The sequence below is a fragment of the Nyctereutes procyonoides genome, unplaced genomic scaffold (assembly GCF_905146905.1).
Source record: "Nyctereutes procyonoides isolate TBG_1078 unplaced genomic scaffold, NYPRO_anot_genome, whole genome shotgun sequence".
NCBI lineage: Eukaryota > Metazoa > Chordata > Mammalia > Carnivora > Canidae > Nyctereutes > Nyctereutes procyonoides.
In genome coordinates this window covers 14,628,423-14,644,725 of record NW_026575137.1, presented here as the reverse complement: position 1 = coordinate 14,644,725, position 16,303 = coordinate 14,628,423, and the positions used below count along the sequence as shown (strand labels likewise).

General features: G+C 47.0%; 1 protein-coding gene across 7 annotated transcripts in view; it reads right to left on the bottom strand.

Moving 5' to 3' along the window:
• Positions 1–728: 728 nt before the first annotated feature.
• Positions 729–16,303, bottom strand: part of VPS13B (vacuolar protein sorting 13 homolog B) — a 748,802-nt gene continuing 733,227 nt past the window's right edge. For all 7 annotated transcript variants that reach the window (XM_055303543.1, XM_055303538.1, XM_055303542.1 and 4 more), the window contains 5 exons: positions 15,196–15,366; positions 8,897–9,073; positions 6,650–6,752; positions 5,845–6,094; positions 729–2,134 (listed from right to left, as the gene is read on the bottom strand). In XM_055303543.1, coding sequence (XP_055159518.1) covers positions 1,886–2,134; positions 5,845–6,094; positions 6,650–6,752; positions 8,897–9,073; positions 15,196–15,366 — 950 coding nt within the window. In that variant the 3' untranslated portion in view covers positions 729–1,885. The remainder of the gene's footprint in view (positions 2,135–5,844; positions 6,095–6,649; positions 6,753–8,896; positions 9,074–15,195; positions 15,367–16,303) is intronic.

Sequence of the window (16,303 nt, the reverse complement as noted above, 5' to 3'; positions counted from 1 at the left end):
GAAGATAACTGGATTTAAGATTTCTTAAAAGTTTCACTGTTAAAGGATATTTTTTTATTGCTTTGGTGTTCATTTCACTGAAATACTTGTAGGTGTACCTTCTTGGTCATGATTTAAGGGGGTCTCCATGAACCTCTACGACTACTATACTGTTTGCTCTTAGAAGGGACAGAATTTTTAATTTTTATTTTCAATAAAATAATGTTCTTGGGGGGATCCCTGGGTGGCTCAGCAGTTTCACACCTGCCTTTGGCCCAGGGCGCGATCCTGGGGTCCCGGGATCGAGTCCCGCGTCGGGCTCCCGGCATGGAGCCTGCTTCTCCCTCTGCCTGTGTCTCTGCCTCTCTCTCTCTGTGACTATCATAAATAAATAAAAATTAAAAAAAAATAAAAAAATTTATTAAAAAGAAAAGAAAAAGTTATTAATGTCTGCTAATGATTGAGAGTGTGGGAACTTATTTTGGGGGAAGTCTTAGGATGACCTTTCTCCCCTATATTAATCCATTTTGGTGATGAGAGTGATAGTACAGAGAGTTTTAATTAAGTGTATTTAGCCTGAACTAAGTTTATCACTGATTGGCACTTTGTTAGGTAACAGAAACTGTTTCTTAGCCTTTTTAACTCCTACAAAATTCTTGGGTCCTAATAATGTGAGCTGTATTAAACCCAGGAATTGGTGAAAGCTTGCATTTGAAAAACACCTGGTAACAATACACATTTGTATGTGGTCAGTAATTCAAGGATTCCTTTTATTTTCAATTTATATAACAATTCTTAGAAGTAGTATGCAAAATGACAAAGATACAATAATATATATATACATTCTTAAAAATAGTTACTTTAGAGGTTGACAAAGCAGTCACTTTCCTAAACGAGTGTGACACAACAGACTAATGGAAGAATCAGTTTTTCATGTTTAATCTGAATTCAGTCTTGCTTTCCAGAAACAATTATGCAGTGACTTCCATGCCTGATGACATGTGAGACTGAATGCAAAAATAGTATCAGACATTGGGAATATTTTCATGTTTGATCCATTCAAAATAAACTGGCTCATTGTTAAGGTTAACACTAGGGTTCTTGACCTTCCCTCCAGTACCCCAGGACAGTATGAATATTCTTCTGCTAAACCCCTATAACATGAGAGTGTGTCACAGGGAATTCCTAATAGTGTGTTTTCTTTATGGAACTAGAGAAACTCACCTGAGCCCTTTGGCTCTGTTTTCATTGGTAGACACATAGGCTTGCTTGCTAAAACATAAATTGATGAAACTTTTTTTTCTACAGTGTACTTGGACAGTCATGAGAAGGTCTTGTAAATTTCAGTAACCTGTAGCCTTTAAAGTGGAAATATACATAGCAGGTTTCGCTTAAAGAGGAGCATCACTTTAATAAATTTAACAACTTAAATAAAATCCTTTAAAGATTCCAAATGTTTGTAGAGGAGGGTATTGGGCAAAGACAGTGTTTCAGCGTAGAAACAGATGCAGTTGGGGATGAAGTTTTAACCAGTCTCTCCATTCTAAGGCCTGACCACATTTTGTGTTAGAGCAGCGAGTTACAGATCTTAATTATAGTAAACATTTTATCAAATACCATTAGCAAAAGGTAGAATACATGTGTAATGAAATGACAACACAGAGATTCTTTTAATCACCGTCTCCAAATGGGAAAGGAACAAGGTTGTTTTTTTTGTTTTGTTTTTTATCATTGCATTTTAATGATAGTTTTAGGGAGAAGAATCAATTAATTTTAGAATTTTTGGAAAATTACCTATAATTGTAAAAGTATTGGCCTGTGTCCATATTAGATGTTATTAGAGCTAGTTCAGTTTCTTTTTCAAGAATAAATTGCACATGCAGGGATCAACACCTCAAGAGAGGACTCAAGGGAACCCTTTTCTCAGGGCTTTATTTTTTACCATGGTAAATTTACTAATGAAGACTTGAGCAAAATGTGGATCAACCATATAATGATATGTTTTCACAGTGGAAGGGAGAGGTTCCACAGCCACCACTGGGCATGGGGTCTGCATGGAAGAGCAGCTGGGGGCCAGGTGACAAGATGTCTTTGTGATGTAGTCCACAAGTCTGTTGTACTGTTGTTCTGACAGTCTCTCTCGGGCTCCATCCACCTGGGATCCAAAAAAAGTTTTCAGTTGCCAAACCCTCATAATGGGACTTCCAAGACAAAATTATGCCTTTTGTTTTTGCCTTGATACATCTGAGTATTATGCCTTTAGGTCTTCTGATAAAGTCATTTTATGCAAAACCCCTGCTTTTTATTTTTCTTCTGAGCTGTGGCAATAACCACACTTAGAGGAGCACAACAGAAGCTCTGCATGAGACTGTTAAGACCTTTGAATAAGCATCTGGTGTGTAAAATTCCCGTTTGAAGTTGATTTGGTAACATTTTAACTCATTAACTATTAAACATCCAGCACTGGTCTTTCTTTACCAACCAGCTCAGGAACAAGGAAGAAAAGTGTTTCTACTTAAATCAACATTAAACTTGTACCCTGAAATAAAAGTTGTTTGCCTATCTCCTTGAATCTCTTCAGTTTGACAGAAAAAAATTGTGGAGAAGAGCACCTCTTTTCAAACCAGTGGCTTTGGACAGAGCATTAAAAAAATAAATACCTTTTGAACTGTAACATTTTCTGTTTTTATAAACACTAGGATTTAAAGCCAGAGAAAATAGAAAAACTGGGCAGAGGAAGGAAATTTTTATGGAAAAAAGGGGAGGATGCAAAGTACATTTATGGTTCATAAAAGTCTGGCTCATCTTCAGTGGAACTCAAACAGGAGAACTTGAGATATACTACCTCAGTTCTTAAGTGCGATTTTCTAAGAAAGCATGCATCAAAGGCAGTTGGAGCTATAAATTCTTCCCACCCTGAAATTCTGTAGCTATCTAGTGTGTAGATCATGTGGATGGGGAAGTTGCCAGTGTAAGCCACTGATCCGTGGGAATCAGCCACCTTTCCAGTGGTCTGTACCTACCAAATGTTGGCAGGACCACTCTGAAGAAGTAAAAATATTTTAACGAGGGCTTTTGGGCTCTCAAAGTAGTAATGTAAAGAATTTATGTGTTTCTATGTAGGGTACGGAGATAGCCAAGGGTGTTTTAAAAGCTGCAGAAAGCCAGTGGGATGGTAGGGAGTAAAGAGGCTGCCCTAGAGAGAGGGCATCAGATCCCATATTTTTAAGCTTGGGAAAGAAAAAGGCCCCCAAAGTTTTGCTGACTGAAAGCTGTGTACCAGCAGGCAGAAGCCAGAGCTCTGATGATATCATTTGATGGGGTCAGAATTCAGCTGGAAAGCTTTGAATACACAGAAAGTCTTAATTGCTCCTCCTGAACAGCAGCACAGGAAAACCCGTGCTGTGAAAGGAACCTGGCCAAGGAATAAACTGACCTTCTGACTCATTCTGAGCCTCTCATAAGGGATTTCAATAATGTGCCAGGCATATTAAGCAATTACCCCCCTAAAAATGGCTGCATTTAACCAAGAAAAGCAAATGCTGATTTAAAAAATCTGAATCCTGCCACATTTCAGTATACTGAATGATGTCATCTACAAATTAATTCCTTCCAAAATTCAAAGGAGCTGTGTTCCCCAGTATCTAAAGCAAAAAACCAGAAAAGCCACTTTATATAAGATCTTAGAATACTCTTAGTTTTCCCTGGAAGACGGTGGGTAGGCTTCCTAGCCCAGCTTCCATCTGTGCATTAGATTGGTATGTGACGCGTACTGACTGGACGCACGGCAACTGAGGAAAATTCACTGTGCCCAGGGCACTGCTGAGTGAACTCCCCACCCCCGGTTTGCAAATACATTGGATTAGGGCCCTTGTAAGGAAGGGTGTACTGTCACAGGAAAGAAATGAGCATCTTGTTCTATCGTGTGGTGAGTGGGGGAAGGGTCAGGGTTCGGACGCGGGACTTCGGAGGAGTTGAGGGGAGAGGGGGAAAGATTCGGAGAAAGCAGAATCTGGGGGCCGAAGGCATACTGGATACCTACCTTTTCTGTCCTGTGCCGGGTGCTGCCTGGGAAACCCAGCAGCTGCCCTGCAGTATTCTTGCGCACAGTCCTCTTTTCCTGCCTCTCTGCTGGAGCCATCCCCGATGATGGGCCCTCCCACCTCACCCTCCCCCAACCCCCTTAGCCCTGAGTGCCAATGGAAGACCAGTGTTAAGCACCGTGTCCAGTGTGTCAGTGCTTCTGCTTCTAACTCCATGATTCCATGGTCTCAATTAACCTTGGCAACTTGTAGGAGTGGTGACTCCAGCTATCATCTCATTAAACCCCTAGAGAAGCAGGTCTGTTTCTTTCCAGCTATGCTAATTCCCCACAGACCCTCCTCCAGCAGAAAAGCCAGAGAGAAGGATCACAGTTGGTGATGGTAGAGACAGTTTAATAGCAAAGGCTGAATCTCCAGTCTCAGCTTAAGATATGAAATATTTCCCAAGCAGCTAAGAAATAACGATGGTCCTAGATATTCCTTAGGGCCTTGGAAGTTTCTTGTTAAGGACCAAGGACTTGAAGATAATGATACTATCCCCTGCCAAATCCTGTAGCCAGATCACTGCTGCTTTATTGTCAATTGGATCAGAAGATTTTGGCAGATCTAAAGTCAGCCTGGACATCTGACCTCTGTTTATTCCCAGAAAGTCATCAGCTCGAAGCAGCAATGTACATCTAGTGCCAAGCCCCAGCTTAAAGTCTGACTGATTAGGATCCAAGAAGCTAGAGAAATCTCAGAGTTGTTGTGGTTGGCTGCCTTCCATCTTCTCAGATGATTTTACCCAAACGGTGCAAGGGAGACAGGCTCCCATACCAGGAAGAGAATAAGGAGTTGGGCAGGACCTGCTAGAGGAAGGTTTGTTGTCCTTTCCTGGGGCCACTCAGGTCCTAGGTTAGGACCAGCAGGCTCCAGCTTGCCACTGACTTAACTCTCGTCTTGCTTGTGGACAAAGATGTCTGTTTCTTAGGTCAGCTCAGGCAGTCAGCAGGGAGGCAGGAACAACAGTTTTCCAACGGGTGTACCTGTTCACCTGACGCTGGACTGCAGGAAGCTGGTGCCATTCTTGTCAGGGTTCACCCTGACCCCCACTACGCCCTGCTTGAGCATCTGTTCCATATCATCTTATGTGTAGCCAGGAGCCAGCACCCAGCACAGAAGCTATGTGGCCAGGGAGCTGCCCCAAGATCCTAAGGAGTGTCCCCAGGAGGTACCCCACAGTACATAGGAGATGGGAATCTGTTCTGTGGGGAAGGGAACACAGAATACAGAGCAGTACAAGCAAAGAGCTTTATGCACAAACTTTTGACCCCTGAAGTCCTGGGGTGGAAATGGGGAAGAAATGAATTAGACTTCCTGGTCTGTGAGCTTGAGAGGGTCTGGCCTACTGGCTGCATCTTGTTTCATGGTATCCCCACTTCTGTGGCTGTCCTCCCCTGTCTCCAGACTGCTGCAGCACATCTGAGCCTGCTCCATGGAGTAGCAGCATGGGATTGCTGCCTTGACCCTAGCCATCTGGTAAGGACCTGCTGGGTCTGGAGCTCTGCTGTCCCGTCTACCCCAGCACCCCCACCGCCTGATAACCAAGCCCTGTTCAGTTCATACAGTGGCTTAACCCCAGGCCTCGAGTCCACCTGGCCTGCTGCTGGGCTCCCCCATGACAGGCTCACATACACACCTTCCCACTTGCTTCTGCACTGGCCCTCTATGCTGCTTCCTCTGACAGCCCTGCTGGTCTCCAGCAGCCACTCCAGAGGCTGCAGGCTCAGAAGTGCCTGCTTAACAGCAGTCAGCGACAATCACCCTGTTTTCTGAAACGTACCTCCACATCACAGGCCACTCTTGGCTGCCTCAGCTGCACAGTGAACAGGTTGCTTTGCTTGCTGTCCTGTGCACAGTCAATCTCCGTGATGGGGAAGGCCTGCTGCTGCGTGTCCTCGCTGACACTCACCACAAAGAGCACTTCTGATGTCAGCAGCAAGCACCCTTCGTGTTCCTGGCCTGAGCCCCTCACCATAACCACCTCCAGGGCCATGTGGACTTCTGGTCGGCCCAGAGACTGCAGCATTTTCCTGTTTCAAAGGAAAAAAGTGAGGTGAGAAGCCAGTTTGGAAAAGATGGTCGTGTATTTGCACTCACTTTACCAAGGGCTGGGGTGTTCTCACATAAGGTTCCCCAAAGGCAAAGGGCTCTCACCAATCTATTAATTTTAGCTTGAAATGTAATTGTCACTTCAATTCTCAAACTGACTCTGGTCACCATAATCTAGCTCCTCCCGGGGACAAAGATTTCCCTCGGCTCCTTTTCTTCCCAATAGAAAGGTCACCTCTGATTAGAATGTGGGCTTTACAGGGAATCCCAGGTCCCCTCAGCAGTTCTGGGCTTCTTTGTCAATAGGCAGACCCCCCACCCGCCCCCTGGGGTATGTGTGTGAGAGGCAGGGAGTACTGCGGCCAGCCCCACATCTGGGGATAGCAGCCTTTCCGCGGCTCCAACATGCTCTTGTGCTGCCTTAGATGCTGCAAGCAGTCTTGGATTTCCCCTGAAAGCAGGGCCCATGAGCTTGAGAGCAGAGCAGGCCCTCTTAACATACATGTGCAGTTGAACAAGTGTCTAGATCACTTTACCAGACATATTTGACGTGGCTATTTGGAGCCTGGTCAGCATGTAGATCACTTGGCTGGTAGCGCTGTTTGGGAAGCTGAGAAAGTCCAGCTCCATGTAAAATACCTGTGGTAAGAGAAGTAAGAGTTTTACTAGTTGTTTTCTGGAAACCAGTTCCATGCTGTAGTGATGTCATCTGTTTACAGCCATCCATAAAATGCTACAGGATCCAAAATGATGTCAAATCTTTGGAAGCAAGTGTATAGATAATCATTAAACACTGCAATGCTCTTAACTCTGGTTAGCTACAAACTGAACAATGAATGAACCACAGTCCAAGCATCGACAGGACTGGCAATTAATGGAAGCATAGCGTCCTGGGAGTAATCGTCCTGAGCAATAGCTCACACACCATTACAATTTATTGATAAAAAAGTCACGATTGTTAGCTGACTTCCTTGCTTAATGTTATAATACTTCTGTATCTGTGGTGTGGCTGGGCAAATAAAACACCACACACACACAGTTGCACACAAAAGCACACGGTTTGCCTAGATACAGCATTTAAGTGACTTAATCCAGCTGTTAAACATGAATCCATATACATTTATGAGCACTCTTAGGGCCTCTGGTTTATGACCCACTTGCCCTGGTTCCAGTACCAAATGAGGGCACCCAGCAGCAGCCATGCAGGCCTCTAAGGAGACTCTCCAGAACCAAAGATGGTACAGCATGTGTGCTTTCTGAGGGCTTGTAAATGTTTATAAATGAGGCAGTCATTAGACTAAGAGTTAGTGGTTTGTAAAACCTTCAGTGCAGTAATAAAAGTTTTACAAGAATGATGGAAAGCAACAAGGCCATGTGAAGCTCTGTTCGGAGATGCTCTTACATAAGGGAGAGCTCCTCAGCCCTGGCAAACTCACAGAGAGGAGCAATGGCATTTTCAAAACCAAGGGCATTTACGAAGTAGGAGTTGACTGCACCTCGCTGGGGTCTACGGCCACAGGAGTACTGTTTTTATTAATGCGCGAGTATTCGAGAAGGTGAATTTAACTGGGCCCGGTTAGAGGTGGCAGCAGTTCTGTTTGTCCGTTTTTCTGTGAGTGAAAACATCATTCACAGGAGAGAGAGACAGAAATGGTTGGGGGGGAGGCGGCGAGGGGAAGAGCGAAGAGGAACACATGTTTGCATCTGTGTGGTCTCTTAAAGGAACCCTCTAGATGGTTGCCTGAGTGTGGGCATTCGTCTCCCACTCGCTTCCTTCCAGACACTTTTTATGCCTGATCTGGCCGCCTCCTGTCAGATCTGCGGAGGTGCAGGATGCCTGTGGTGAAGTGTGCCCCTCAGACTGGCCGGCCAGATGCAGGGCCCTCTCCCAGCCTGTGACGGCAGCCCGACAGCCTGCTTCATGACCAAAGTGATGACACGGATCGTAGGTAAAAAGGTAACGATTCTAGTCACCAGTTTATTAAGTCACTTGAGTGTCCTTTACCAAGAATGTAGAGAGCAAGCACGGGAGGAGGTGTTTCTTTTCACACCTGCCTGTTACTCCTGTGTGCACACACAAGCGTGGGAAAGGCCTGGCATGCCACCTCCAAGTGCCGGTGGTGCCCTAGGCCCACGAGCTACTCAGCTGTCTGCTTGGGGGAAGGGTTTGGTTGTAGATTGTGTGCCTCTCCTGTCCACGGCCAGGAACTCGGCGCAGGGTCTGCAGCAGTTTGTAAACCAAGGCCCTGTGGGCATGGGCGTGCACACCCTCCTCTTTCTCCTTCTCCCGATATACATCTGTCACAGATACCTTCCTGCCTTGTAACCTATTTTCCAGTTGGTCACCAGAAAACGCAGTGATTCTATATTCTCTGCTTCAATATTTTCATTATTTTCTCTCAATTGCCCTCAACCTCTTACTGGTTACTTCACATTAAAGTCTATTTTACACTTGATCTTAGCCAAAAAGCTGAGAAGTGGTCATTAAAGTCCATTTTATTAGATGTACTGTAAAAAGATTCTGTGAGACAGACCTAATGAAATTGCTAATTGATTTCTTGGGTCTATAATTATTATAATTTGTTATTTATAGTACAATTCTACTCTTTCCATAAATAAGCATAAGGAGGTGAGAAAGACAGCTGCTTATCTCTTTATAGATGTATGTTTTATTTTTCACTGTTTTGCCATGTGAAGGCCTAGACTTTCTCGGAGTTCTTGGAATAAGAATGCAAGTTAGTCAGTGAGGTCTGAGCTGGCCTGATAGGCACTTCATGACGTACCATAGCCGGTCTGTGACACGAGCTCAGCAGCTCCTCCGATGGGCTTTGTGAACACCCCCATGATTCCTTTCCCCACGCCTGAGATGACGCCCTTGGCCTTGTGCCCTGCAGAAGCATGAGCCTCAGTTGTTCTCTGGAAGTTCTGCATAGGCTGATCGACTATGCCAGCAATTGCACCTGAAAAACAGCAAAAGTCCCTAGTGAGGACTAGGGCTTCAAATCCTGAGAAAGTGACAACCTTCCATCCAGAAAACGGTTTTATTTGGATTGAAAACGAAAACCCACCTTTGTTATAAAGTTCTTTATTATACATTTATCAATTATGTAAGTTCACTGGTTACTAAGGCACTTATGATCTTCATCAAAACATGGTGTTCAGACTGGGTTTGGTCAATCACAGTGAGGATCTGTGAAGTTCAGTTCAGAATTTAATAACGGGCCAGACTATTCCAAAGTGACACTCGTGAAACCAGGCAACACAGGGTAGGGAGGAGAGCTAGCAATCGCTCATGAGAGAGCAAGCCTGCTCAGCCTCATCACTTACACCGAATCAGGAGCGTGAAGAAAGTAGAGGAGGCCATCCCCTGTCCCTGTTCTCCCCAAAAGTAATGATAAGAGCAATTCTTTAATAATATTCATATATGAACATGTAAGAGTAATGGTTGGTATTGCAGCTATTTCTGTAATAACCCGTCTGTGGTGAGTCTTCCTATGTGCTGGGGACTTTATCAAGAGTGTTACTCCTATGAGGTCATTAATCCTAGGGGGCCAACATGGCTTTTGTCCTCAGCTCCTAGGTAAGGCCGCTGCACACAGGTTATGTATGGAGGTTTGTCCCCAGGTCACATAGCTGTCATGTGCTTGAACCGGGCTTCCAGCCTGGAGGGGCAGAGCCATAGCCCAGCCCTCAACCACCAGGTTCCTCCTTTTGCCAGTCTTAGAAACACTTCCTTCCTTTCCACTTCAGCTGAGGTCTGGCCACTTACTCTTTGCTTCAGAACAGCTGCAGAACCCTGTTCTCACTGCCCTGCTCTGCTGGTTCTCCTGGAGGGCAGCCAGGTCAGGAACTGAGGTGGTGGGGGAGTCCCTCAGCCTCTTGTGGGTTCTTTGCCCCCCTTACTCTGAGGGGCCTGTGACGAGATCTAATAAAGGCCTCACCAGTCCCCCCCCACCTTTTTTTTCAGTGATGGAGTGGAAGGGTTCTCTAGCTCAGTAAGAGGTAAAAATTTCATTACAGTTCTTGACAGAATTTTCTGTTTTTAACTCAAACCTGCTAGGATTAATGGAAAATGCATAGTCCCCCTGGTAGAAATTTTAGTACATGTCAAATTCCATTATTCCAAATGCCACTAATTCAAAGTCTCTTGGGTAAATGGAGATTTCCAGGTCTCTGTTAATGACCTGCTAATTTCAAGTAATATTCTCCTGAACAAAATCCAGTAAACAAAGGCCAGTCCCTTCAGGTCAGTTGTAAAGGGAATGTTCTTCATAGGTTCCATTCCTCTAAATTTGGACAGAGCCATTTAAATTTATGTATTGACAGACTAAGAATGACATGAGGTGACAGGTCTGTTTCTTAGTGTTGGTCAGCCTGGACCAATGCTTCCTAAACCTTCTAAGGAACTGACTGGGGAGGTGGAGGAAGCCACTCACAGCTGGCCGCCGCTGCCGTAGCTGCAGAGGGCTGAGGGGTCACTGCGACAGGACCCTGGATACGCCCTGGCCTGGCACTTGGGCTGGGGAGCGCAGAGGCCTACACTGCTCTGCTGTCCACCCACAAGTCAGGAGTCAGAGTGGCTGGGAAGTGTTACTGGGGGTGGTGGCTGCCATCGGTGCACAGCAGAGGCAAGCACAGAAAAATCCTCTCACAGAAGACAGGTCAAAGTGAACAGCATCACATCAGGGAATGTGGCTTTCATGACGTCACGATCTAATGTCTCTGAAAGGTCTCCATGCTTTAGTTAGTAGGAACACTGAGGTAAAAAATTCACCAACAGATCAAATTATCTAAGAAATGCCTTTTCCCAAGTGCACATTTCCATACAGACTATTAAAATTGAGTGGGAGGGCAGGTGGTTACCTTCTGAGACTCCCCCACTTCCCTTGAATGGGCCAGGCCTACCCTGGTCAGGGAATGCAGAGCCTCGATGGCCATGAGACCGGCACTGAGCTCTAACCTCTAACTTCCCTCTAAGTGCAAACAGGTATCGCAGTGACACTCCCCTTTGATTCCCCACTTTCTCTAGACACTGGCCACACTGAAGGCTCAGTCACCGTGGCTTTGATAAACTATTTGGGCGGCCCAGAGAGTGGAAAATCTGAGCCTCCTGACAAGGTGTTAGATTCTGAGAGGGAGAGAAGGAGCCATCAGATCACATGCCCTTGCCTGGCTCCAGACCCTGAACGGGGAGCCTGTCACACACACCTCACTGGTCACCAGGTGTGAGCCGGAGATGGGAGAGGCCAGGAGAGACCAGCAGCCACTTCATGGTGTCTGCAGCCGTGCCCTGAGAGAGGTAGCTCCTCGCAGGGTTTCAGAAGGCTCTTTTATTAAGTATGATCCAGCTAAGTCCCACAACTGGTAAATTATTTACTGTCATCTACTCCAACTCTGCTCTGAGGCTCTAAGTGGTGGAAAGTGATCCTCAAACTTGTTTGTTGGCATCAGGCCCACAGGGTGGGCGGCCACATGGAGACAGCTGTGATGTGATGAACGGAGATGAGGAAGGAAGTGTGCCTTGGGGCTTGGGGGTAGTTTCCGAGGACTCAGCCCAGTGTGCTGGGTGAGGCAGAGATGGGGAGGTGTTTCCTGTGCTCCCCGCAAGTTGGAGGAGGAAGGCTTCGTTAGGCAAGGCCCCAAAGGGCCCTCCCTTACCTCTTCCATGGCTAGCTCCCCAGCCTTAGGCAGAAAACACTGGCTTACTGATCTTTTGGTGCTGCCCTCACCACATGGGGTAATTTCATTTTGGATACTTTTAAAAATACTCAGGACAGAAGAGGCACAGGCCTAAGCTGTGACACTATAGCTCAACACTGCAGACAGATGAGACCTACACACAGAGGATATTAAGTGTTCCAGCTTGAGGTGGGCCTGCTGTAAACAGGACAGATTAGTTCACTGAGGAGGAAGCACTTCTTTGTTCCTAAATTCCTCACTAGCTGCAGTCAGTTAGCTAATGGCTGATCGTGGCAGCAGAGGAACTGCTCAAAAATGCCGTGTGCTGGTGCACGGCTCACTTGCTCGCCCAATCTCTCCCCCCATCCAGGGAAACTGTCCTGATTCACCAATACAGGCCCACCATGTTGGGATCCCACATGGCACACCCCGAGTGGCTGTGGAGACAGAGGGTGTGGTGCTGGCAACCCCAGAGTGCTTCACACGTCAGGCAGCGGCCCAAGAGAAGGGGATCAGAGAGGCAAGCTCTGACGTCCTGCCTTTGGTATTCATGAGAGAGAAGTCACGTCTGGGAGGAAACATGGAGTATGACAGGGACACAGAGCTCACATCTCTCAGCACAGCCTCTACGCTGCAGTAGGAAAAGGGGTGTTTGGGGAACGGACCTGGTAAGTGTGGGAAAGCCTGATGAGGCTTTCAATTCCACAGGCTAAACAGAGTCTTCCCCAAGGCCACTGCTTTCTCCAAACCGTGGTGGAGCTCTTCCAAGAGCCTCTGCGGCACCTCAAGCTGACACTTCCTCACCAACCTGGGATGATGAGGCTGGGCACGACAGCTACTCAAAGGCTCCCTTTGATTTTCAAGTACCTTGTAACACTCCACAGTGTCCCCACAAGGGCAAAACAGAGGCAAGAATGCCCACCAAACCCATAAACGTTTGGGAAAAATGTATTTTTCCTACCCTGGAACATTCAACTGTTCAGTCTTCCAACATCCTGAGTGTTTCCAGGGGTGGAACCCTCCAGGGTGGGTGACATGTGGAAAAGCCCAGGCTCTTGTCCTGGTAGAGGTGTGACCTGGGCAAGTCACTTTATACCTATGCCTAGGGTTTGTAGACCAAATAAGATGACACACATGAAAATGCTTTGTCAACTCTGAAGTGGTCTTTAAAAACAGTTTTACTAACTGGGTTGTTAAGGTTTCTTCTAGAGGAAGAAACTGAGAAACTAATATTGTGATTTCACTAAGCACGGGTTTCAAACAAAATGATAATAGCTCTAACTTCAATCAGGAACTTAACTGCATTTAGCAGTTTTGAACATCATTTCTGGGGATAAATGAAATGGTGATAAATCTAGACTTTCCCAGGGGAGGGGACTTGATTGGTGCTATTCCTCCTGTCTTCCTGTCACACATCAGGTGGTTCTAGGACTAGACGTTCTGAGATGACCCAGTAATTAACTGGGACACAGAGCATTCTTGAACTCTGAGAGGGAAGGAAACTGGCTTGAGCCAACTCTGAGATGCCCACCGGGAACTAAAATGTCTGAGGAGCACAGACTTGGGCATGCTGCTCAGTGTGCTGCGGGAGGTCCAGGTCAGGCCAGTGGTTGCTGCGGCAGTGCACACCCAGGAGGGATTTATGACATCCACAGAACTCCTGAGCTTTTGGAAATTACCAGAGATGCAGAAAGACAGCGAACCCACTGAGGTTTTATAGACAGACTAAATGATCCCCTTACATGGATAAAGATGTGTAAGACGTGACAATGGCAAAGACGCAAGTTTTAGGACTTTCTAGCCTGAATAACAATGGGAGCCACATTAAAAAATGTGACACCACAAAGGGAGGACCATGGATCCTCATGTTACGGATTTCTACCACTAGGCACAATTTTATGCAGTGGCAACTGGGTAGTGGGTGTGGGCATCTCTGTGTGGAAACGGAACAGACTAGTTGGAATGGACATAGCCACAGGCCAGCCAGCTCAGGTCTCCTCTGCTGAGCACTTATAAGCTCCAAAATGAGCTTGCATGGAGGAAAGGGAGCTCTCTGCCCACAGTAGATGGCATGGAAGCCCACAACTCTTAGCAAAAAGAGGTCCCACAGCCCCCAAACAATGACCTGAGGCGCTCCCCACCCCCATAACCTCACCACTTCCTGTGGTTATAGCAACTGAATCTCTTGAGCTAAAACTAAAGCAAAAAATGTTCCTGCTGTTGCTCACTTGTCTCTCTTTGGTGGCTCATTCTTTGAAACGAGGCAACTATTATTGTTCCTTTGCAACCATAACATAACAATAAGGACACGTGACGCTGTTTACCAAACACGGGCCCTACGCCTGGCCCATGATGGACCACTATTATTACCTCTAATAATGTTATTACCAGCCCCAACTTAGCAGTGAGCAGCCTGGGTTTAGAGAAGGTAAGAATGTGCCTGAGGTCACAAAGGAAGGACCTGGACATCCCAGCCCGGGTCTGCTCGCTCCTCTGGAGTGTGGAACTCCCGTGCCTTGCCCTGGCATTCTAGAATACTCCTTTACCCAGCAAGCTCCCAGTTTCCACACGTCATCACAGACTGTTAGGACTTCGACAATTTCTAGTAACTTAACCTGAGCGTGTAACATCTTCCTACTTCCTCCCTGAGCCTCGGCTGAGCCGGGAGTTGAGGGTGGTGGGTAGAGTCACATACTGGAGAGAGGACGGATCCTTTCCAGCTCATCTTTTCTGACCTCTGCTCTCCCGGCCTCAGGGCATTTTGATCTCTGAGAGATGCACACTCCTTCAGACCGCAGCAGGCAGGCTGCCAAGCAATACAGTTTTAAATTCCTTTGCAAACAAATAAACAAAAGATACCCTTGAAAATCCTGCTCTGTGAAATTTCAGCTCTGAAACTTCCTTTTTATAGAGTTTTCCAAAGCAACTTATTTTTCGAACACTTGTAGTATTTGGAAATATCCACAGCAATCTTTGCCTCTAACTGTACCATCTGGCTGCTTGACAAACTGGTAATTGCCGAGTCAGGCTGGGCCGCACACTTGAAAAAACAAAAGGAGACAGTGGGCTCCTCAATGAAGTTTACAGGACATCTCTGCACGTTGCTCGAGTGCTTCTCGAGCAAAGGCGGGCGGCTGCAGGGCCTGAGCCTCACGAGGCGCCCCTTGCTCACTGTGGAGCACGAACAGCCCCGGCTGCCGTCCTGGTACGGGGCGCCCCCAGGGAGTGGGGCTCCTGTGCCCCGGCTCCGGGTCAGGCTCCGGGTCGGGCAGGAGGCCCCGGAGGTCCCAGTGTCCTGGGCATGCGGGCAGGAAACAGAATGGGTGCCTCCGCCTCCCCGGGCCTCAGCCACGGCTGCAGGAAGGAGGGGTTCACAAGCAGCCCTGGCCCCTCACCCCCTTACCGAGCAGGCTGATGCCCAGCCGGGACAGGCCCTGTCGGAGCCCCTCGCCCAGGCTCTCAGGGAGCTGCCGCCGCCACTCCTCCTGCCGGTTGTAGTGCTCCTCATCTAGCGAAAGGCGGTCCATGTTCCGGGCCAGGCTCGTGGCCAGGTTGGTGATGGAGGTGAGGGTACCTGAGGGTACAAGAGCACACGAGTTGGCCTTCTGGTCACAGGGAGAGGGGCGGAAACACACCTGTGCCCCTGACCTGCCCCGGGGAGTGAGTGACGGTGGCTTCCTTTGTGCAGCTTGAAGCAAGGGCCTTAAGACAATGAGGGGAGGGGGCAACCTGGTTAGCTTGGTCAGTGGTGCCTGTGGCTCTTGATCTTGGGGTTGTGAGTTTGAGCCCCATGTTGGGTGTAGAGGTAGCTTAGAAATAAAATATTAAAAAAAAACGAGGTGGAGATTAACGTTTGCTTAAGGGTGATGACACACCTCAAAAGGGGTAGAATGAGAATCTCTGTTGTCAGAGAAACACAGAGTTTCCCGTGAAACTACCATCCACCATCTTGTGGTGGTCAAGGCTTGGATAACACGGTAGTTTGGAAGTCTTCCTGGAGGCCCAGTATTGAAGGTTAAACTCTGCTCTCATTTTAAAGGTTCAGGTTCCATGGCTGAATCTTACACAGACTGTAAAGAAACATTTTTACTCAGGAATGGAACTTATTCCCTCCTTAGACAAAGCAAAGGGAGACAGTAAACTATCATTTGATGTTCTGAGGAACCAATGATTGTGCCAGAGACAACATGTGCAATTGTGATTCTCAGGATGTTGCCTGAAGAAAGCAGGACACTAAAGGGAGTAAGTCATGTGAAAGCCACGATTTTGTCCGGTTTTCCTAATAAAGGGATCTCAGCATCTTGCTCAGAATACTACCCAGCCCTCTAGCCAGTGTGCAGAGATCTCAGTGAAGCAAGACTGAAAGACATCAATGGACAGATCCTGAAGCTGACCAGTGAATTCATCCCATGGTGGATGCCCAGTTCAAGAAAAAAATGGAAGATGTCATTTTTGCAGCTGCATCTTTACCAACAACCTAAAAAGAAAACATCCCTGTGCACACACAGACA